Source organism: Heterodontus francisci, chromosome 46, assembly GCF_036365525.1.
Source record: "Heterodontus francisci isolate sHetFra1 chromosome 46, sHetFra1.hap1, whole genome shotgun sequence".
Lineage (NCBI taxonomy): Eukaryota > Metazoa > Chordata > Chondrichthyes > Heterodontiformes > Heterodontidae > Heterodontus > Heterodontus francisci.
The window spans coordinates 14,362,197-14,385,730 of NC_090416.1; the positions used below are offsets into that span (position 1 = coordinate 14,362,197).

Consider the following 23,534-nt stretch of genomic DNA (forward strand, 5'->3'; position numbering starts at 1 on the left):
TCTCCAAACCCACTTGGACCCCAGTAAACAGGACATACTGGTAGCATACAGGGCCCAATTTTCAGCAAGCTGGGAATCGGGGGGAAACTCTCCACTGGTTGGAGTCATACCTAGCATAAAGGAAGATGGTTGTGGCCAATCATCTCAGCCCCAGGACATCACTGCAGGGTATCTTCAGGGTGTCCTGGGCCAAACAATCTTCAGCTGCTTCATCAATCACCTTCCCTCCATGTTCACTGATGATTGCACAGTGTTCAATATCATTTGCAGCTCCTCAGATACTGAAGCAGTCCATGCTTGCATGCAGCAAGACCGGGACAACAATCAGGCTTGGGCTGATAAGTGGCAATAACATTCATGCCACACAAGTGCCATGTAATGACTATCTCTGACAAGAGAAAATCTAGCCATCTCCCCTTGACATTCAATGGCATTACCATTGCAGAATTCCCCCACTATCAACATCCTGGGGTTCACCATTGACCAGAAACGTAATTGGACCAAAAACATAAATACTGTGGCTACAAGAGCAGGTCAGAGACTGGGAATTCTGCAGCAAGTAACTCATCTCCTGACTCCCCAAAGCCTGTCCACCATCTACAAGGCACACGTTAGTGATGGAATACTCTCCACTTTCCTGGATGAGTACAGCTCCAACAACATTCAAGATGCTTGACACCATCCTGGACAATGCAGCCAACTTGATCGGCACCCCATCCACCACCCGAAACTTGACCAGTGACGCACAGTGGCAGCAGTGTGTACCGTATCATATAGTCAGTTATTGATGGCATAGAGGGATGGCATTCGTCCCATCGAGTCTACGACGGCTCTCCGCAGAGCTATTGAGTCAGTCCCACTTCCCCACTCAATCCCCGTAGCTTTGCAAGTTTATTTCCTTCAAGCGCCCATCCAATTTCCTTTTAAAATCATTGCCTCTGCTTCCACCACCCTCATGGGCAGTGAGTTCCAGGTCATCACCACTTGATGCGTGAAAAAGTTCTTCCTCACATCCCCCTCCCTGCATCTGTTGCCCAAAACCTTCAATCTGTGTTCCTTAGCCCTTGTACCATCTGTTAATGGGAACAATTTTTCCTTGTCTAACTTATCTAAGCCTGTCATAATCTTATACAACTGTCAAATCTCCCCTCAATCTCCCTTGCTCTAAGGAGAACAACCCCATCTATTCCAACTTAACCTTGTAACTAAAATCCCCAACCTTGGAACCATTCTGTTAAATCTCCTCTACACCCTCTCAAGGATCCTCACATCCTCCCCCGAAGTGTGGTGACCAAAACCAGACACAATACTTTAGTTGTGGCCTAACGAGAGCTTTATAAAGGTTCAGCATAACTTCTCTGCTTTTGTTCTCTATGCCACTATTTATAAAACCCAAGTTCCCATATGCTTTGCTAACCACTCTCTCAATATGTCCTGCCACCTTCATCTTCAAGATGCACTGCAGCAACTCGCTAAGGCTCCTTCAATGGCACTTTCCAAAGCTGTGACCTCTACCACTTAGAAGGACAAGAGCAGCAGACTCATGGGAACACCAACACCCGCAAGTTCCCTTCCAAGTCACACACCATCCTGACTTGGAAATATATTGGCCATTCCTTCACTGTCACTAGATCAAAATCCCGGAACTCCCTCCCTAACAGCACTGTGGGAGTACCCACACCACATAGAGTGCAGGGGTCCAAGAAGGCGACTCATCACCTTCTCAAGGGCAATTAAGGATGGGCAATAAATGCTGGCCTAGCCAGTGATGCCCACATTCCACAAATAAAGCCCCCAGACTGCTCTGAAACAGCAATGCTCCCCCATTCACGAGCTGCTTCTGGTCAGTGACCTCACTGGCCTAGCCAGGCTTTGGATGAGAGAATCAAAATCACAATCTCTACCAGATGGGAGTTTTTGGGCATTGACATTGGGAGGATGTTGATTCTGGAAAGACGCGATCACATAAGCTGAAGTCTTGGCCTGTTCCCATACGGTATAATTGGTTCAAACATGTTACCCACATCCTATTCCGCAGCCCTGCCATTGTCAACCTCCATGGCCTCCCTATCCTGTACTGCATCAAAGTTGAAATCCTTGTGTACGAGTCCCTCTACAGTCTCGCTCCTTTCCACCTCTGTAACCCCCTCCAGCATTGTGTGCGAATGTGCGGCCTCCATTCTTCTGACTCAGGCCTGTTTTGCATCTTGCACCTTCCTTTGCTCCATCGTCTGTGGCAAAGTGTTCAGCTGTCTTGGCTACAGACTGCAATGGACTCTCTAAAACCCTCCACCCTGCCACCTCTTTCCCCTCAATTAAAACCATGAGGACCTAGAATGGTTACAGCACCGAAAGAGGCCATTCTGCCCATCTTGGCTGTGGTGGCTTTCTGAAGGAGTCATTTACCTAGTGCCACTCCCCCACCTTCTCCCCGCAGCCTTGCACATTCTTCTTTTTCAGATAACAATCCAATTCCCTCTTCAAATCCTTGATTGAACCTGCCTCCACCACAATCTCAGGCAGTGCATACCAAACCCTAACTACGCACTGTGTGAAAAGGTTTTTCCTCATGCCTCGTTGCATCTTTTGCCAATTACCTTAAATCTTTGCCCTCTGGTTCTTGATCCTTCCACCAATGGGAACATTTTCTCCCTATCCCCTCTAACCAGACCCCTCATGATTTTGAACACCTTTATCAAATCTCCTCTCAACTTTCTCAATTGACCTCTCACAACTCTTCTCCCTGCACTGCCTGATGGCACCCCTGAGATGTGCTTTGGGGTATTTTACCATGTTAAAGGAACTATGTATATATAATTCCCTTCCTTTTCAAATAAATGTTATGTTCTGGGAGTTGTTGGGATGTTAAATGTCTCTACAGATGATGCTGACATGTGACAGGGTCATGAGTGGGATGCAGCTGAGAACATACGTTAACACCCCATTTGCCACCTTAAACGCTCACTCCCTCCACCACTGGCTCATTGTGGCTGCAGTGCGTACCATCTACAAGATGCACTGCAGCAACTCGCCAAGCAGCTTCTTCGACAGCCCCTTCCAAACCTGCGGCCTCTACCTAGAAGGACGAGGGCAGTGGGTGCAATGGGAACACCACTACCTCCCAGTTCCCCTCCATGTCACACACGTAATCCCGACTTGGGCGTATGTCGGCCATTCCTGCATGGTCGCTGGGTACAAATCCTGGAATTCCTTACCTAACAGCCCCGTGGGAGCACCTTCACCACACAGACTGTTCACGAAGGTGGCTCACCACCACCTTCTCAAGGTGGCAACTAGGAAAAGGCAATAAATGCCAGTCTAGCCAGCGCCGCAAGGCAGTTAAGACCTCAGTTTCGTGTCTCATCCCAAGCTACAATAAGATTCAGAACTGAGCATCGTTTTGCCTATACCCAAGTGACACAATGCTGGATTGTACACCGCTGGATTACGCATTTTGCAAACAAATGGGAAAAACTGAGAAAGCAGTCTCTTTCCAAATTAAGTCTGCTGCATAAAATTTGTAGCACAGAAACAGGCCACTTGGCCCAACAGCTTTATGCACAAGCCTCCTTCCACCTTATTTCATCAAAACACCCTTTCTCCCTCGTGTACTTAATCTACCTTCCCGTTAAATGCACCTATGCTATCACATGGTAGAGAGTGCCACATTCTATTATCGCTAATTTTAATTGAGTGGAACGGGACAAGTTTTGGGATTCTGCGCTGTTAGAGAAAGGATGGAAAGAGTGAGGGAGGGCGAGTGGAGGAGGGGGCTGGGATAAAGGCGGCAGAATACAAGGCAGCTGGTGTTGGCACTGATCAAGTAGTTCAGGCGTGACCGTCTCAGCAAGCCTTGGCTGCATTGCAGTAGAGAGCGATCAGCTGGCTGAAGGGGGAGGGAAGGAATCTAAGGGCGTCTCTCACACTGTGTCTCACAAACACACAAAGAGCTCTCTTCAGCAACCAAGCCGGCATTTCCTGAAAGAAATAATTCCAATCTCATAAAAGGTCAGTATGTGTCTATTTTACCACAAATCATTTTTCTTTTCAAACGTTTCATATTTACCTGAGTCAGGATTCAGAATTACATTGTCATGCTCATTCAATAGATTAGCTACACCGCTCATTTGCCTAACTCATTATATCTGGAGATTAAAAAGCTTTGGCGTTATACATACTTAAAGTGGGTTCATTTTAGCAAAAGCTTTTTTTTTAAATTGCAGTGATTATTTTAAAAATGAAGTCAGAATTGGGTGCATGAAATCTTAGGGACAAAAGTCAGCCTTTCTCAAATCTATTTTTGATATGTATTTCAGGGTCAGATATTCTTCAGAGCTTGATTTGGGATTTGTAGTGAGGTCTAAATCGAGCATCCCTTAAAGATGCTGCTAATGGGTAGCACAGAAACAGAGCTAAGATTGCAACGTGTCCAGCTTTCGTTCACAATGGGGGAGGATATAATTTACGCCCCAAATATCACACCCCTCCTACACAGATTTTCCGCTGCAAATTTTATTCAGTTACCTGTTGACAGCACATATGGGGAAGTGCACACTGGGGTGCAGAGTGGGCTTTACTGAGTGGGTGAGGTTGTGAAGGGACCCCCGGGGGGCTTATCCAGCCAGTGGCGGTGATACTGATGCATTCTGTTTGTTTGCCTGCTTTGTCAGTGCTCGGTGGGATTTGGTTTTGCCACTGGAATTCTGGCTCGGTTGGGTGGGGTACAGCCCACCCTGTCATCTATGGTTATGCACCAGGGATTGACCAAGACTCTACAGGAATTGTGAATTAATTTCCGGGACACTCCAGGGGGCAGCCCAGGAAGAAAAATCACAGGGGAGGGTCTTTTTGGAATCCTTTTTGTTTATTTAGTTGTAAAAATATATTAGAGATGGGGGCGGGGCAAAGACAGTGAAGGCCGTTTGACTGACAGTCAAGAAGCATCCAGTCAGTCAACGTAAAGAGCCTGTCCATTTTGCAATTGGCTGCGGTAGGGCTAGATACCGGATGGATGAACATGTTGGATGGCTAATGGTGGGAGCTTTTAGTGCCAGAAGATCATTTGATGCAATGAAACCTCCAGGAATATGTCCAACCAGTGCTTGTGATCTTACTGGGGAGACTTGTTGAATTTTTCTTACTTTCGTCCATTCCCAGCCCGGCCCATCAACGGTGCAGGATAATATCACCATGTAGGCATTTCTGCAGGTGAGCATATTCAGTGGTCAACATCCCCACCCCTCATCTTGAGGATTAAAAAAAAAAATGACCACCTTTGTCTGCTTTGCACTCCTCCTTCCTGGCCAATCAAAAATCTTCTCACTCGGGCCACATCGTGGATGGCTGTCAGCTCATTCTGGGATCAGAACTAGTGGCTAACGGATCCTTCACGTCCACCTGAAAGGGCCTTGGTTTAACGTCTCGTCCTAAAAAACAGCACCTCCGACAGTGGAGCACTCCCTCGGTACTGGCACTGGGAATGTCAGCCTAGATTTTTGTGCTCAGGTCTCTGGAGTGGGGACTCGAACCCACGACCTCCTGACTCAGAGGCGAGAGTGCGACCCGCAGAGCCTAAAACTAAATCATTTGATCATTATCTCATGTGAAAAGGGCTGTATAAATGAAAGTCTTTATTTTTTTCTCCCTTTCTGTCACCTCTCCAAAGTGGCTCTCTTCCACAGCGAGCATCAGTAAACTAGGCTATCCCAGTTGAACCCAAACCGAGAAGGATGGGTCACTGGATGGTGATTGGGAGCAGGAAGGTTAGCCAATTCCTCTCCACTTTACCCGAGGACATGAAGCGTGGCAGGTCGGTCACTGTTTTACCCAATACCTACCCTAATAGCACAGACCAGAGAAACAACTGCGCTGAGCAGGAAAAAAAATCAATTAATCTGAGCGAAAGTGTGGTCAAAATCTGTAACAGGCTCTCTGGGGATAGATCCATCCAAACTGAAATTAGTCACATTTCTTTTCAGAAAATGAGACTTAACAGATACTTTATATGAGTAATTTGAGACATGAGGTGTGGTTAAGTGTAGTGTGCTTGAGCGGAGCAGGTGATTTATGGTTCCCAAATCGCTGTATCACCTGGGGATTTTCCTCACCTCTTGTCCCAGGTCTGTTTGGTCCACTTATGGTTGCATCATGTGACAGTAGAAGGGGAACTGCATGGACCATGTCCTTTTATCGATGAGCGAATCCTATCTCTCGTTCTATAAGCTTCCTCTGAAAGCTGAAATCGATGCCCTTCCACTCAACTCAAACAGAAGACACTGACATTGCTCACCAGACATAATGAGGGCACCATCTGCCATGTCCCTGGAATCAGGGATTGCCGTGGCAAAAATGCCAAATACAGTCCTCAGCAGCGAATGAGTCATGAATTTATTACTGGGGCAAACAGCTGCTCGCCATAAACAGATGGCTTAACATTGAAATGTTATTCTGGTCAATTTCTCCTCCCAAGCTTTTTGATATAGACCTGCAATTATAAACCACTATGCATCATCTCGCTATCTGTATATGTGCGTGTGTGTAGATGTATGTAGCCTCATGGGACAGTCCAGCGTCTAGTTCAAGTGATCACTCATGGTATGAGCCTATAGAGTGTAGGCAGACTATCTGATCACATCACAGCCCGGTCCTCCCCTCGGATGCACTTTTCCACGGGGGGAGACGTGGCGATGAGGCGCAAGAAATCTAGGTGAATTTTTCTCTTTGCCCAGTGTTTGCTGAAGCCACTTGCATCGCCTCATGAGCTTGCGGAGCTGACTCTCAATTCTGTCCCCACGTTGTCCAGTCTCACTTGGGGGAAGGGAGTGTTATTGTTATATTCCTGCCATGTTGGAGGTCTTGCCCTAGATGGACATACAGGCATGACAATACAGAATGTAATGTGCAGTACAGATAGAACCAGTATTTTAATTGCATGCACAATGCAGAATTTAAATGGCATCTTGGTTCAGTTGGTAGTAACCTTGGCTCCCACTCAGCAGGTTGCAGGTGCAAGTCCTACTCCAGGCCTTGAGCACATAATGTAAGTTGATGATTTCAGAGCCAAGGGAGCATTGTATTAGCAATTAGATAACAGAATTGTTACAGTGCAGAAGGAGGCCATTCGGCTCATCGTGTCCGCACTGTGGCTAGTCTGTGTCTTACTCTCATCTATCTGCCTTGGTTCTGTAGCCGTTGATACCCTTACCCAACAAAAATCTATCGTTCTCAGTTTTGAAATTTTCAATAGACTCCCCCATCTTCATGGGGGAAGAGAGTTCCAGATTTCCGCTCCCCTTTGTGTGAAGAAGTGTTTCCTGACATCACCCCGAATGGGCTGGCTGTAATTTTAAGGTTCTGCCCCTCGTTCTGGACTCCCCCGCCCCCCACCCCCCCAACCCCTCCAGAGAAAATAGTTTCAATCTACCCTATTTAATCATCTTGAACACCTTGATTAGGCCACCCCTCAATCTTCTACACTGAAGGGAATATAAGCCGAGTCATTGTCAGTCTACCTATTCCAATGGACCAGAAAGATATTAACGGATCTCTTGACAATTTGGCATCCTGGCCAATATTTCTCCCTCAAGCAACATCAAATGCAGAATAACCCACCATTCATCTTACTGTCACTCTTGCTGTGCACATATTGACTGCCGTGCCTTTACGCATAGCCGCAATGACGGCATCTTCACAGAAACTTAATTTACGCAGACTCTCTGAAGTTCCCAATGCACTTATGTAGCACCTTTCACTACCTCGGGACATCCCAAAGTGCTTCACAGCCAACAAATTACTTTTTAAAGTTGTTTTGTAGGAAACGCTGCAGCCAATTTGTGCACAGCAAGCTCCCACAGGCAGCAATTAACTTGCATTTGGAGGTGATTTTTGGTTGAGGGAAGAACGCCGCTACTCTTCTTCAAATAGTATCATGGGATCTTTTACGTTAACTGAACAGCAAGACGGGGCCTCGTTTCAATATCTCATTGGAACAACGGAACCTCTTGACGGTGCAATACTCCCTCATTAGTGCTGGAATAGCAGGCTAGGCTAGCCTAAACTGCAGACAGGCGCGATGTAAATGCAAATGCTTTCCAAGCAAATTTTTAGAAAGTATTTGTGTTACAGTGAACCATAAAGGCCACAAATGCCCCAGTCCGTGCCTTGGCAGCTGATCTCAGGGTACGGACATGACAATTGGACAAGGGGCCAGGGTGGTGGTGGACTGGCAAGAGAGGAGAGGCAGGCAAATATCCCAGAGTTGCCATGACTGATCGCTCCTCACTAACCACTGCCAGAAAGAACATGGAAGAGGGCCAGGTCAGGCTCATCCGTGATGCACGCTACAGCTGAATAGTCTTCTAACACACCCACCAACACGAAGGTTCACTAAATTAGTAAAAGTAGCAACACCTGGTAACAAGGTCATGAAAAATGCAAACAAAGCACTGGAGTACACTTCCAGAACAAGAGACTTGAGAAGCTACTGTTACAAACAGGTAGTTAATTTTTTTAATTCTCATCATTTCATGACACTATGTTAACTTGAATAGAACCTTGGTTCTACCACACTTAGTTACAGTGCACAGATCTAGTCCCCATTCACTAAAAATATAGAGGCACTGGAGAAGGTGAAAAAAAAGATTTACAAGGATGATACCAGAACTGAGATGATTACTATCAGGAAAGGCTGAACCGGCTGGGGCTTTTTTCTCTAGAAAGACGAGGGCTGACCTGATAGAGGTCTTTTAAGAATATGAAAGTGTTCAATAGGTGAGATGTAGAGAAGATGTGAATCACTTGTGGAGGAGTCCAAAACTAGGGGTCATAAACATAAGACAGCCACCAATAAATCCAATGGAGAATTCAGGAGAAACATCTTTCTCCAGAGAGTGGTGAGAATGTGGAACTCGCTACCACAGGGAGTGGTTGAGGGGAATAGCAGGGATACATTTAAGGGGAAGCTGGATTAAACACATGAGGGAGAAAGGAATCGAAGGACATGCTGATAGGGTGGTAGGAGGCTTGTGTAGAGTATAAACCCCAGCACGGAGCAGATGGGCCGAATGGCCTGTTTGTGCTGTAGACTCGTCATGCTTCACAGACTAACAGTGATCACCTCGATGAGGCACTGTTGTCTTCCCATGCCGTGAAATTGTACATCAGCAGGACATGGACCCTGCCTGATGGTTTTGGCTGGACTGTAGACTTTTGATACAATAAGCATTGTTCCTGGTTTCCATAAGAAATAAATAATTCCTTATCAAAGGAATTGTGCTCTGAAACAATTCTTCCTGTACAATTCCCAAGGTAGGAGCTGTACAGAGGAAAACAACTTAAAAACAAAAAAATGATTGAAAAATATGGGAGTGTCGGCAGTCAACAAAAAAAAAACAACCATTTATTTGGCAAGTGAGGAATGACGAGCTTCAGTGGATGAGTCACAGTCATCGCTTCTGCTGTTCCTGGTCACCGTCCAGCCTCAGCAGTTGAGAGGTCATGGGTTCTAGGGCCATTCCATGACCCTGAGCTGACAAAACCCCCAAGCTGACACTGCAAGGGTGGGGAGGGATTGTCACGGGTGCCGCCTTTGGGATGAGACACTACACTCCAGTCACCCCAACAAAGAGATTCACCTACATGTTTTGCTGGGTGTCGAACCCCCCAAGGCCCCCTATTTGAAGAGGTGAAGCAGGGGTAGCTTTTCCCGGTACGTGGCCAACAGTCCTCCACCAACAAAAGTGGACTAACTGGTCATTCATCCTGTTTACTCTTGTACGGCATCCTGCTGCCCACATAAACAGCTGCAACTAACACCTACATCACAGTATGCGCAGTTCTTTGGGACATCCCTTTCAGACTTACTAAAAAAAGACTTGCATTTCTACCGCGCTTGTCACAACCTCTGGACAACCCAAAGCACTTAGAGCCAATGAAATACCTTCTGAAGTTGTGATGTAGGAAACGTGGCAACCAATTTGTGCACAGCAAGCTCCCACAAACAGCAATGTCATAATGACCCAGATCATCTGTTCTGGTGACGCTGGTTGAGGGATAAATATTGGCCGCAGGACCCTGGGCAGAACTCCTGCACTCTTCCAATGGTGACCCTGGGATCTTTTATATCCACCTGAGAGGGCAGACAAGGGCCTCAGTTTAACGTCTCATCCAAAAGATGGCACCTCCAACTGTGCAGCAATCCTTCAATGCTGCACTGCCAGCGTCAATCTCTATTTTGTACAGAGTGAGGCTCGAACCCGCGACCTTCTGACACAAACATGCAAGTTGCTGCTGTGACAGGCACCATATAAATGCAAGTCTTTCTTTGCGATGTACTGTTCCATTTGTACCTGTTTGTTTCTCCCCAATGACACTTACCCAGAGAGTTAGGCCAGTTCTGTAATATTTTTTTGACAGCAATGACTGAAAAATTCCTGTGCCCCTTCTTTTCCAGTTGAAGATGCTGGACCTGCTGAACAGCCAGTATGACTCCTTCCTCTTCTGGAGGATGCCCATCCCCATGATCGACCTCGCTGAGATAGAGGTGCTGGGGCTGGCCGTCCCAAAACCCGGCTCCGGAGGCCAGACCTCAGCAGGCAAACCTCATGCATCGCAGAGCCTGTCAGAGGAGGACGACGAGACCCTGGCTGAGTACAACACGTTCAACTTCTGGAGAGCCCCCATCGCAAGCTTCAGCGGACTAGAGTTGGAACTGCTTGGAGCTTGTTAAAACAGAAGTCGCCTTGAATGAGCTGATAACGTGCTATTCATAACATAAATTTTACTCTGTGTGTGTGTGTGTCAACAGGTTCACTTGCCTTACTACTCCCCCATTATATTTAATCACCCTTCAAAATGTACTTGGGAATCAAAGCCTGCGCACATTTTGAGTTGCAATGGTTGTACAGGGCTCCAATTCCCTCCTCGTTGTAAGATGTATCATCAATCAATGTTCAGCTTCCTATTAGAATGATACAGCATAGGAGGCCATTCGGCCCATCATGCCCACGTTGCTTAGTTGAAAAAATGATCCAATTATTCCTATTCCGCCTGCCCTTCGCCCCAAAGCCCTGCATAACAACTCACTGCATAAAAATTCTCCCCATCTTCCCCCTCTGGTTCTTTTGCCGATTACCTACATTGTGAAAGGCATAGGAACAGGTCCATTCAGCCCATTAAGCCTCTCCCACCATTCAATTACAGCAGAGTGGATCTGTATCTTAATTCCACTTACCCACCTTGCTTCCGTATCCCTTAATACCCGACGTTAACAAAAATTTATCTCTCTCCGTTCTGAAATTTTCAATTGAGCCCCAGCCTCAACAGCTTTTTGGGGAGAGGGTTCCAGATTTCCACTCCCCTTTGTGTGAAGAAGTGGTTCCTGACATCACTCCTGAACGGCCTGGCTCTAATTTTAAGGTTCTGCCCCCATTGTTTTGGAAACCCCACCAGAGGAAATAGTTTCTCTCTGATCTACCCTATTGAATCCTTTAAATCATCTTAAACACCTCAATTAGATCATCCCTTAATCTTCTATACTCAAGGCAGCCCAGAAGAACAACAGGGAAAAGGGAGGGGATGGTTGGACCATGAATGCCTGGGAGCAATATATGCAACAGATATCACTCGCATACTGCTAATTGGTTTATACAGCCATCTGCCTGGCTGCCAGTTCCCTCTTCCATTCTGAAACATAAGAGATTGTGGGCAGCCTGACAATAACCCCCGGGGCAACCTCTCTCCCCCGCCCCTTTTGCTATGGTGACAAAGACCCAGTTATAGCTGAAGGGAGCAACACTCGCTGCAGTGCAGAGCCAAAAGCAATTTGCCATGCCAAGAAATTAATTCGGCCGCCCTGGCAAACACTGCAGCCGGTTTGAACAGTGTGTCAGCCGCAGTGTGATCTTTTCGGATGTGGCTTCCCAATTTTTGTCCCCTCCTGTTTTATTTTTAAAACATGAAGCTAAGGTCAAAACCATACCCTATATGTCCCAGGTACAACCAGAGCCTCTACATATAACCCCTCAGTGCGCCCTCTGCTGTAGATGAAGTGTCCAACACAGCAGCACTACCCCTATAAGGCAATGCTATGTGCTGTCCCTTTAAAACAACACTTTTGTGGTTAAAGATCCAGCTTTCAGGATAGGGTGAAATAATAAATGGGGGCGGGTGGGGTAAATAGTGACGGTGGGGGAATATTTGCGACAAATCAGTCTGGTCAGCACATTTCCCTGGATGAACAAAATAGAAACCTGCGCCTTTAAAGATTAAAGGAGGTATCGTCAGCCTTGTGGAGAGTGCCTCCGTTGCCAAAGCAGGGTGCTCTGACAACACTGAACTGGGGTATCGCAATCACAGCTCGTAGTTACGTGACTGCACCCCCTCCCCTCCCCCGCCAGCAGTTACAATGCACAGCTGCTACACCTCAGAGCTGTGGGTTTTTTTAATTAATGAAGTGGCCACAATCAGCAATGTAAAATATATATTAGAAACCTGACAAAAGGTGGTCAATACAACACCTTTGAGAGGCGAGAACAAACTCAGCACCTCGTTAATTAACATACTTCGTAACAAAACTCAGTGCACTCGGTGATAATGTCAAAAATTATTGTTTTAAGCTCTTATTAATGTGAATTATTTATTTAATGGGTTTTTTGTGTCTAATGTTTAAACATTTATTTATTTATTTATTGCATTTTTATTTTTAAAAGTTTAACTTACAAGACAACTGAGGGACACTGGATTTTCCAGGCAAGACTTCTGACGAGTGCCCAGGAGATGGGAAGGGGGGGGGGGGGGGGGAGGAGGAATGTCAAGTCTGAACATGGGATGCCACCCAAGGCTGAAGAATAAGAGAAGAGGGAGGCAATGTCAGAAAAGGAGAAGCTTGTTAACCTTGGGTTGTAAAAGCTCAGAATGCAGGAGGAAGGCAAGGAGCTCCAAAGTTTGTCAGAGGTGCGAGCAGTTTTGCTTTCAAAAGAGAGCCAGGTTTGCAGAAACGCGCTGCTAGAGAATATTACATAAGTAAATACAGCACAGAAATAGGCCATTCGGCCCTATCACTCCAAGCTGGCATTTACTACTCCACTGGAACCTCCTCCCATCCTTCTCACACCTATCAGCAAATTCTTCTATTCGTTCCTCCCTCATGTTTATCCAGCTTCCCCTTAAATGGATCTCTGCTATTCCCCTCAACCACTCCCTGTGGTAGCGAGTTCCACATTCTCACCACTCTCTGGGCAAAGAAGTTTCTCCTGAATTCCCCATTAGATTTCTTGGTGACTATCTTATATTGACGGCCTCTTAATTTCGCTCTTGCCCACAAGTGGAAACACTTTCTGTGTCTACTCTTCTGAAAACCTTTCATAATTTTAAAGGCCTCTATCAGTCATTAAAGACCTCTACTGGAACGAGCTTCATGCAGCTCGTTAGACTCAAGTCCACCCGTTAAGTTGACCACAATTTCAAAAGTACGTCATCGACTATAAAAAGCACTGGGAGGTCCTGAGGTCGTGAAAAGCACTATAGAAATGCAAGTTCTTCCTCTCCATTGGAATTCCGGGTGGAACTGCTGAACTATTTTCCCCACCAGTTTGTTCTCCCTCGCACAAAGGCACGTGCCACTTGCCGAAAGATGGTTCCACAGGCACCGGGCACTCCCTGGTACCTTGTCAAAGTGGCCACTATCTGCATGCGAGGCTAACCCGTGAGGCTTTAGAGGGCCTAATCAGTTACAGAGGACACCACAGCTGAGATTGAAACCGTCCTCACCCACCAGCAGGAGTTAGAATCATCACAGAATAGAATCAGGGAACATTACAGCCCGCAAGGAGGTCATTCAGCCAGTCATGCATGCCCTTACTGGCTCTTTGAAAGAGCTGTCCAATTTAGTGCTGCACCTCAGCTTTCCTCCCCCCCCCCCCCCCCAATTACCCTTCAAATTAGTCCCTTCAACTACGTGTCCAGTTGCTGGATAACAAGCAAGGGTGGGAAACTGGGCTGATTCTGGTCCTCCCTATCTCTAATCAAATTGCAGCACCACTGCACCAGTAGCGTGGCTGTGATCACCTAACATTGCACCAACTCGGGATCATGCCTGGGAGCTTCTGGTCTGTACAGTTCAGAGTTGTGGGAGCATTTCAATTGTGTGCATGTCAGTCAATCATTTCTGTTCACTTGCAAGGATGGTGGTAAAAGGAGCTACAAAAGTGCCGAATTCAGCACTGGTTGCTGTACTGTCGAGCAGTCAGATCTATAAAAACTACATAGTGTTATACATAGTGTAATGATTCATGCAGCAAAGTCGCAACTGTGCGATTGGGATTTTTATGGGCCAATAGCCATCTCTCTTCCTCTCCCTGCACCCTCACTGCACTGTAATCAGGGCTCTCAATGGCTGCTCTACTTCATTCTTTCCCAGAACTGTTGAGCTCCCAACTTCCCTCAATCCTTCCCTTCTGCCTACAATCTGCAAAACCCCAAGATAGGCTGTCGGCAAAACACTGCTGCTCTCTTTATTTACCTGACCTTCTCTCCTACTCTTCTCAAATTCACTGGTGTCCATTTGTGATGACCCTCCGCTCTTCACCCCAAGTTCCTAAACAAGACATTTAAAAAAAAAAATACTTTAAAGTGTGATCCATACCTTTCCACGGGATTGATAGGAAAAGGGAACAACCAGTCGTTTAAAATTTGCAAAATGCCAAAGTGTTTCAACTCAGTTTAGTAGTTTTCTTAGCAAACGGCACTCTTTGCCTTGTACATCTGTCCGAGAGAAAGGTTGTGTGGGGGAGGGTGCTGACCTCTTGTGTGGCAGAGCTCCCATCGAACCAGGAATGCAAGTCTGTAACAATAAATCGCCCCATTACGTGGATTCTCGTTATTTTCCAATGTTCCCTCCTCCTCGCACGGATGGATTGGCAGGTGGAAATGACCCTGCGGTGGTCACGTGGCCAAATGGCAACCATTGGTGGGGTTGGCAGTGATATCACCAGCTGCTCCCCTCTCCCACCGGTCACGTGGGTGCACTGGTGCCCAGATTCTGAGGGGGAACTTACTGCCCATGCAAGTCACGGCATGGCATACTTGTCACCACCAGTCTCACAAATTTGCAAAGGTCAGTCGAAGTTTCTCCCAGTGACTTTCAAAGGGTATACATTCCTCCTTTTATGAAATAAAAAGTGTCAAACACAGGAGGGACTAACTTCCTAACGCACCAGAGAGGGAGAGTGCCTGGTTTGATTTCACCTTTGCAACCAACCTCTTAAGGAATGACTGGCTTTCCATACTTGAGGAGTGAAGCCAGTCGCAGGCACAGTCACAGAGAAATAGACACTGAATTCAGAGGGGTGGTTTGACTTGCTTTGGATGTTTCCCCCAAGAGACACTGGCAGTGCGCCATGTAAAGGCAGATTCCTTTGTCGCTTTACGTTCCCTGACAACCTACACAGTGCAGCCTTCAAACTAACCCCGACACTATCCCCGCCAAACATAAGGCAGCAGTAATTAATTGTTCCTAGCTCTTCAATGAAATGCCCCTCCCATTGATATCTGGAGGCACCTACCTTAGCACAGTGTTAACGTCCCTCTGCTGCTATGTCCACTGCAGTTACTTTGTTTGAACCGCATAGAACTAACCAATAAATTGAACTCATTAAATAAAAGGAAAATGTGTTGTCGAAGTTACTTGTGCTATTTTCTGGTGACTCCAAACAAATCCACTTCTGTTTTCATGACAAGAATCCAGGATCTTTATTGGTGTTTTGGGAGGGGGGTCGGGGGGGAAGTCGCATCCCGCCAATTTATAGTCAAGGCAGGTTGGTCAGCAGTAACTGATTGAGTCAAATTCCATTATTACTCGGGATTACAGATTTTTACCAGTTTTCAGGGGATCATTCTTTCCACTTGCATAGGAGCAGACTAAGCCACATACTCCCTCGAGCCTATTCTGCCATTCAATTAGGTAATAGCTGGTTTTCACTCGGCAAAGTCTTCTTCCAACAAGCCCCCACAGCACAACACCTCCCCAGTCAATCAAGACGGTGAGATCCTGGAAAATGTGGACCAATATCCACATACTGGGAGCCTCCTCTCAGCGAAGGCAGAGATTGATGATGTCATCATTGCCTCCAATGTGCCAGCTCAGCCTTTGGCCGACTAAGGAAGAGAGTATTTGAGGATCAGGATCTCAAACCTGAGACAGCAGTGTCCTCTCCCAAGCCAACCTGCCCAGCATCGGGGCGCTAATCACTCAAAACCAGCCCTGCTGAGTGGGACGTGTTGTTTGCATGCCTGACACCAGACTCCCAAAGCAGCTGTTCTACTCAGAACTTGGTCGCGGCAGGAGACTCCCAGGACAGCGGAAACGCTTTAGAGACGTCCTCAAAGCATCCCTGAAGAGGTCAGACGTCCCCATCGACTCGTGGGAGTCCCTGGCTCGTGTCCATCCTAAATGGAGAAAGCTCATTCGGGAAGGCAGCGTTCACCTTGGGGGACTTTGTCGGGAACATGCGGAGGCAAAGTCGAGGCGTCGGAGAGAGCTCACAAAACTCCAAACTATTCGTCTACCTGACCCTTCAAGCACCACCTGCCCCTCACACGGCAGAGTCTGCAGTTCACGCACTGGACTTATCAGCCATCTCAAAACCCATTGAACTGGAGTGGAAGCCAGGTCATCCTCGATCCCGAGGGACTGCCCAAGAAGAGAAGAGGCTGGTCTGTATCTTAACTCCATTTATCAGCCTTGGTTCTGTAACCCTTATTACCCTTGTCTAACAAAAACCTCATCAATCTTGGTTTAGAAATTTTTTCTTCTGACAACAGCTTTTTTGTGGGCGAGAACCTGCTGGACAGCAATTGGAAGTGGGGGACCCAGGCTAATTTTGACCTCCCTTGCCCCTGGTTTGAGGCCAACTGGTGCTGCTCCATCCCCACCCTAGCTGACAGCACAGACCAAGGTTTAAACCTGGAATATTCCCTGGTCATGGTTCAATCCCACATTGCCTGGTGCATTTATAACTTCAGCTGATAGGGTTAGAAGAGGAGGGGTGGGAGGAGGCTTCTGTGCAGCATAAATGCCAGAATGGACCGAACGGCCTGTTTCGATGCTATTCTACACCACCCCACACCTAGGTGCTCTGTGCTCCTCCATTTCTAGCCTCTTGCACAACCCCAATTATAATCAAAAGCAAAATACTGCAGATGCTGGAAATCTGATATAAAAGCAGAAAGTGCTGGAAATACTCAGCAGGTCAGGCAGCATCTGTGGCGAGAGAAGCAGAGTTAACATTTCAGGTCTGTGACCTTTCATCAGAGCCGGCAGAGGTTAGAAGCATATTAGGTTTTAAGCAAGTGAAGGAGAGGGGTGGGGAGGAGAACAAAAGGGAAGGTGTTTGATAGGGCAGAGGGCAGGAGAGATTAAATGACAAAGATGTCATGGGACAATGGTTGTGGTGAAAGACAAAGTCCAGAGGGAGTGTTAATGGCAGAATAATGAGCAGCTCTGTGCAAATGCACAAAATGAAAAACCAAGTTTAAGGCAGGCACATGGTTTAAAAAAAAAAAAAAAATTTTTTTTAAAGTTAAATTTTTTTTAAAAAAAAGGCCAGTCATGCTCCGAAATTGTTGAACTTAACGTCGAGAGCGGAAGGCTGTAGAGTGCCTAATCGGAAAATGAGGTGCTTCTGCTCAAGCTTACATTGATGTTCATTGGAACACTGCAGCAGGCCAAGGACAGAAATTGACATGAGAACAGGGTGATCAGTTGAAACGACAAGCAACTCGGGGTCGTGCTTTCGGACTGAGTGGAGGTGCTCCGCAAATTGGTCACCCAATCTACGCTTGGTCTCCCCACTGTAGAGGCGACCGCGTTGTGAGCAACGAATACAGTATCGTAAGTTGAAGGAAGTACAAGTAAATTGCTGCTTCACCTGGAAGGAGTTTTGGAGGGAGGAGGTAAAAGGGCAGGTAATTACAGCTCCTGTGATTGCATGGGAAGGTGCTGTGGGAAACTTTAATCATTTCACCATTGGTGGCTATACCCCTTCAACTGCCTGGTCCCCAAGCTCTGGAATTCCCTCTTAAACCTTTCCACCTCTCCCTCCTCCACTTCTTAAAGCTTTCCTCTTTGATCAGGCTTTTGGTCATCTGTTCTAGTATCTGCATATGTGGTTCAGAGCCAAATTTTGTTTGATAACGCTCCAATGAAGTGCCTTGGGATGCTTTACCGTTATGAACATGCAAGTTCACGTCAACAAGAGGTGAGCGTAGTTTGCCAAACGTGCCGATCTGCCCTTCATCCACATCAAGGAAAGCCTTCAATGCTGGTTCAGCGACCGTCCGAAACTCAGCCAGGTTTCTTTGAAGAGCTGTGGTCACTGAAAGTCTGATCAAAAATAAACTTTAATATAGCAAACTGGGGGGGGAGGGGAGTGGGGGGGGGGGGGGAAGAATTATTTCTGGGGATTTGTTCTAACCATCAAATCCATGAGAAAGAGAGTTAATAAGGTATAATCAGTAAATTAGTATTAAAAAAATGAACAATCACGTTGTGAAGAGGCAACTGGACCCCCGGACTTGCAAAATGTTCGGCTGGTTTTCAAGACAGGAGAGAAAGGACAGCTTAAAAATCAGGCAAATCAAAAGGGAAATAGATAAATACTTTGCATGTTGCGGCTGCCTGATTGGGAAAATGCTTTGCAGGAGTATGGGGAGAGGAGGAGTGGGTCTAATCGGATAGCTCTTTCAAAGAGCTGGCACAGGTGCGATGGGCCAAATGTCCTCTTTCTGTCCTGTAGGATTCTATGTTCTTTGGGTCTCTCGAGCTGTTCCAAGGTCTCCATTGAATCCATGCGGAATGATTATTTTCGCCAAGTCTTCAAATTGCTTCAGTGGGGATCAGTCACCTGGAAATCCCAACCCACTGCCAGCAATCCCAATGTAGTTTCCATAAGCCAGTGTGAGCTGTCCAAAAGAAATCAGGACACAGGAACAGGAGGAGACCATTCAGCCCCTCAATCCTGCTCCGCCATTCAATTAGAGCATGGTTGATCCAACTACTCTCCTTTGCTCCATATCCTTTGATGCCCTTACCCAACAAAAATCTATTGATCTCAGCTTTGAAAGCTTCAGTTGTTCCCCCCCCCCTGCCATCCACAGCCATTTGGGGAAAAGAAAGAGTTCCAGATTACCACTACCCATTGTGCGAAGTGTTTCCTGATTTCCCTCCTAAATGGCCTGGCCCTAATTTTAAGAAGAGGTCCCTTTGTTTTTGATTCCCCCACCAGAGGAAATTGTTTCTCTGCAACTACCCTTCTAAATCCTTTTTTGCCCATTTTAAACACCTCAAACGTCTATGCTCAAGGGACCGCAAGCCAAGTTTAAGGAATTTACCGTCTTAAGCTCCAATATTGCTCTGGTGAATCTGCGCTGCACCCCCTCCAAGCAATATATCCTGAGGGAAGATGTGGTGTCCAGAACTGAACACTGTTACTCGAGATGGGGTCTGATCTATAGCTCTATACAACTAAGCATAAATTCCTCTCCTTTGCACTCTGCTCCCCTTGAGATAAAACCCAATCGAGTCATAGAGTTATACAGCACAGAAACAGGCACTTCGGCCCATCGTGTCTGTGCTGGCCATCAAGCACCTAACTATTCTAATCCCTATTTCCAGCACTTGGCCTGTAGCCTTGTATGCTATGGCGTTTCAAGTGCTCATCTGAATACTTCTTAAATGTTGTGAGGGTTCCTGCCTCTACCACCCCTTCAGGCAGTGTGTTCCAGATTCCAACCACCCTCTGGGTGAAAAGATTTTTCCTCAAATTCCCTCTAAACCTCCTGCCCCTTACCTTAAATCTATGCCCCTCGGTTATTGACCCCTCCGCTAAAAGTCTTTTCCTATCTAACCTATCAATGCCCCTTATAATTTTGTATACCTCAATCTTGTCCCCCGTCAGCCTTCTCTGCTCTAAGGAAAACAACCCGAGCCTTTTCAGTCTCTCTTCAGAGCTGAAATGCTCCAGCCCAGGCAACATCCTGGTGAATCTCCTCTGCACCCTCTCCAGTGCAATCACATCCTTCCTATAGTGTGGCGACCAGAACTGTACACAGTACTCCAGCTGTGGCCTAACTAGCGTTTTATACAGCTCCATCATAACCTCCCTGCTCTTATATTCTGTACCTCGGCTAATAAAGGCAAGTATCCCATATGCCTACCTTATCTACCTGTACTCTTACCTGCATTAAACTCTAACTGCCAGAGTTTTGCACTCTCACTTAATCTGTCTATGTCGCTTTGCAATTTCTTGCTCCCAACTGCACCACTTACTGTTCCTTCTAAGTTGGCATCATCAGAGAGGATCTGCCCTCTCTGGAGGTTGCAAAAGATCCGACGGCACTCTCTGAAGAGCGGGAGAGTTCTCCCTGGTGTCGTGCCAAACATTTACCCCCCCAAACTCAGGGTCAACAACCATTTTTACCTGAAGAGCCTTTATAGAAACATTTGCCGAAAATAAAATTTGCACAGAACAAACTCCCTCACACAGCAATGAGATAAATGACCAGAGTATCTGTCTAATTCAGAATATACCGTCTCAGCTATATTAGAAACAATAATGGTCACAACCAGAGAACCTGTTCCTCAAACAAAGGCATTATCTATAACAGATCTATATCGGGAGCTGCAAGGTGAAATTTCAGCATTTCTAAACCAAATACTCAGAAATTACCGAGTGCCTCCAGTAGAATGCATAATTTACATGTATAATAAAATACACGCATTGAATTTATGCATCAATGGAAAAGAAAAAAAATTAAAACAGAGCTAACTCTGAATTATCGCGTTTTAAAAACTTTTTTAGCCATAATTTTGTCAGTAAAGTCATCTTTAAAACAAACTACAACTTAAGAGACGTAGAATTAAGACAATTTTGTCCAGCTATTGATTCTCGTGAGAAAATAGCCTCTAATAGCGCATTCAGAATATACCGTCTCAGCTATATTAGAAACAATAATGGTCACAACCAGAGAACCTGTTCCTCAAACAAAGGCATTATCTATAACTATGATTATAGCTATACCACTCAAACAAGTTTATTTACAGCACAAGTGAGATGTTAGCCAGCTGCAAGTTGCAGATTCCTGCCTTGAACCGACACCTAAAAACAGATACTCTGGTCATTTATCTCATTGCTGTGTGAGGGAGTTTGTTCTGTGCAAATTGGCTGCCACACATTACAACAGTGACTTCCATTCTAAAGTACTTCATTGGCTATAAAGCGCTTTGGGACTTCCCGAGGTCATGAAAGGAAAGTACTTTCTTTCACAAGAAAGAGCATCGAACCCTGGTTGGTTCAGTTACTCTCTGGCATAACCAGTTGAGTCAAAGGACCCAAAAAAAGCACATCCAAGAAGGACGTTAGTGTCTGTTTTCACATTTTTAGGAATGTTCGAATCTCAGGCGATCTAACCGGGAGTGACATCTACTTGTTTTCATTTACATACCTGAGTGCTGCAAGTCACTCAAAAATGAACGCAACTCCCATTTGTGTTGGGTTTATAAGCTGTTGATGGGCACCAAAGGCAAAGAGATTGTGGACTTGCATCTGAAAACAAAGCCATTTGCTCTCCTGCCTCATTCCGCTCCTGTCCATGAAGTTTTTCCTCCATCTCCCAACCAAAACTCACTACATTCCTCATCCCTGAAGCCCACCGCCACTTGCTCCCTTGAACCCTCCAATCCCAGTTTCTGACTATTCAGCTTCTCCATCTCGAACCTATACTTTCTGACTTCTCGCTTACCCAAGAGGAACCCCCCCCAAAGCTATCACTCCGGTCCTCAAAAACACCCCTCCTCAACCCTTCCCATTTTCCCAACCTTTAACCTTTCCAACTTATGCTTATCTCACTCATTTAATGTAATGAAACACCCCAAGGCTCTCCAAGGAGCGTTATAAAGCAAAAGTAAAAATCAAGCTACGTAAGGCAATATTAGGGCAGACGGCCAAAAGCTTGGTCAAAGAGCTTTTAAGGAGTGACTGAAAGGAGAAGAAAGTCAGGTAGAGAGTCAGAGAGGCTTAGGGGAGGGAATTCCAGAGCTTCGGCTGCCAAAGACACAGACAGTAGAGGTGGAGCAATGAAAATCGGATGCTTAAGAAGCCAGAATAGGATAACTGCAGATATCTGAGCATTGTGGTGCTGGAGATTACAGAAACAGGGAGGGGCGAAGCCTTGGAGGGATTTGAAAACAAAGATGAGAACCAGCTCAAAGGCTTTCTTGACCCTTATTTCCTTCATTAATCACATGGCTTGCCTTGTTGATGCTAATAAGAAAGATAGGGTCAGCTTCCGCACGTCATGCTGACAAGGCTGAGCTACACCTTCGGCTTTGATCCTAGGCTCTTCAACTGCCGGATCAGCCATGATCGTATCAAATGGCGCAGCAGGCTCAAGGGGCTGAATGGCCTACTCCTGCCCCTAATTCGTATGTTCGCACATCAGGATTTGAAATGGAGATTGGGTTTCCTCCGGCTAAATCAAAGACACCCTCTTAGACTCCATCAACCTCCCGGACTGCCATGTCAAACCAAGCCCAGAAAGTGGTACCTTGGCAGAGTGCTCAAACGCAGCTTCTTTCACCTCAGAAATCTCGCCTGCCTCTCCGCAGCTAAAGCCATAAACCTACAACCTTAAATAACCCATGAATGGATTTCTCCAACACTCTACCATTTCGCAGCTCATTCACAATACCATGACCTGCGACTTCACCCCCACTTACCCTCACAACCGGCACTCCATGCCCCATGAGATTTATTTTTCAGATTCCCCGACTCAAATCCTTCCGTGGCCACATCCCGCCCTACTTCAGCGATCTCCAGCCCTGCGCTCACCCTCCTCCTCGGAACTCAACTTCGCGGTTACTCTGGCCGCCCTCAAACCTCTCCTCGCCCGTCCTCTAAACACCTTTCCCTTTGACAGCAGTTTCTCCCTATCTACTCTGCCCAGACCCCGTGATTTCGAGCGCCTCAGTCAAATCTCCTCTCAACCTTCGCTTCTCCAATCTATCCATGTAACTAAAGTCCCTCATCCCTGGAGCCAGTCTTTTCTGCGCCCTCTCTATAAAGCCTTCGCATCCTTCCTAAAATGCAGTGCTCAGAATTGGGAAGAAACCCCCTTTTTAAACCCAATGGGCTCAACTGCCAGAACCAAAATGTCTTTCCAGTCTTTTGGGGGGGGGGGGGGGGGGGGGGGGGGGTGAAAGGATTTTTAAAAAGCAAAACTTTAGTTAAATTTCAACTGAGTACTTTCGATGATCTCCTTGTTACCTTACAATCAATAGTGAATGACTTAAAAATATATATATAGTCTATAAACTAACCAATGTATTAATTCCTCTCCTGGGTCTCTCAAGAGAGGAGAAAAAGAACGGGCATAAAATGCGCGCCAAAAATATTCGTCCGCACCCGGGACTACTTCCCCCCCCCCCCCCCCCCCCGGGCCCTCCTCACGCCGGCGACGGGTAGGCCGCCGCGCAAGGAAGA

The 23,534-nt window shown here is 46.4% G+C and overlaps 1 protein-coding gene and 1 long non-coding RNA gene across 2 annotated transcripts; one reads left to right on the plus strand and one right to left on the minus strand.

Annotated features, from left to right (window-relative positions):
• Nucleotides 1-3,897: 3,897 nt before the first annotated feature.
• On the plus strand, nt 3,898-15,637 carry mllt11 (MLLT11 transcription factor 7 cofactor). The gene is made up of 2 exons (XM_068022461.1): nt 3,898-4,008; nt 10,451-15,637. Exon 2 carries the CDS (start codon nt 10,457-10,459, stop codon nt 10,724-10,726), a length of 270 nt encoding a protein of 89 aa, XP_067878562.1. The 5' UTR covers nt 3,898-4,008; nt 10,451-10,456; the 3' UTR covers nt 10,727-15,637.
• LOC137356734 (uncharacterized) lies at nt 6,403-23,401 on the minus strand. The gene is made up of 4 exons (XR_010971098.1): nt 23,372-23,401; nt 18,222-18,379; nt 14,519-14,593; nt 6,403-6,860 (listed from the first exon to the last, which is right to left on the minus strand). It is a non-coding gene; the product is annotated as an uncharacterized lncRNA (long non-coding RNA).
• Nucleotides 23,402-23,534: the final 133 nt, after the last annotated feature.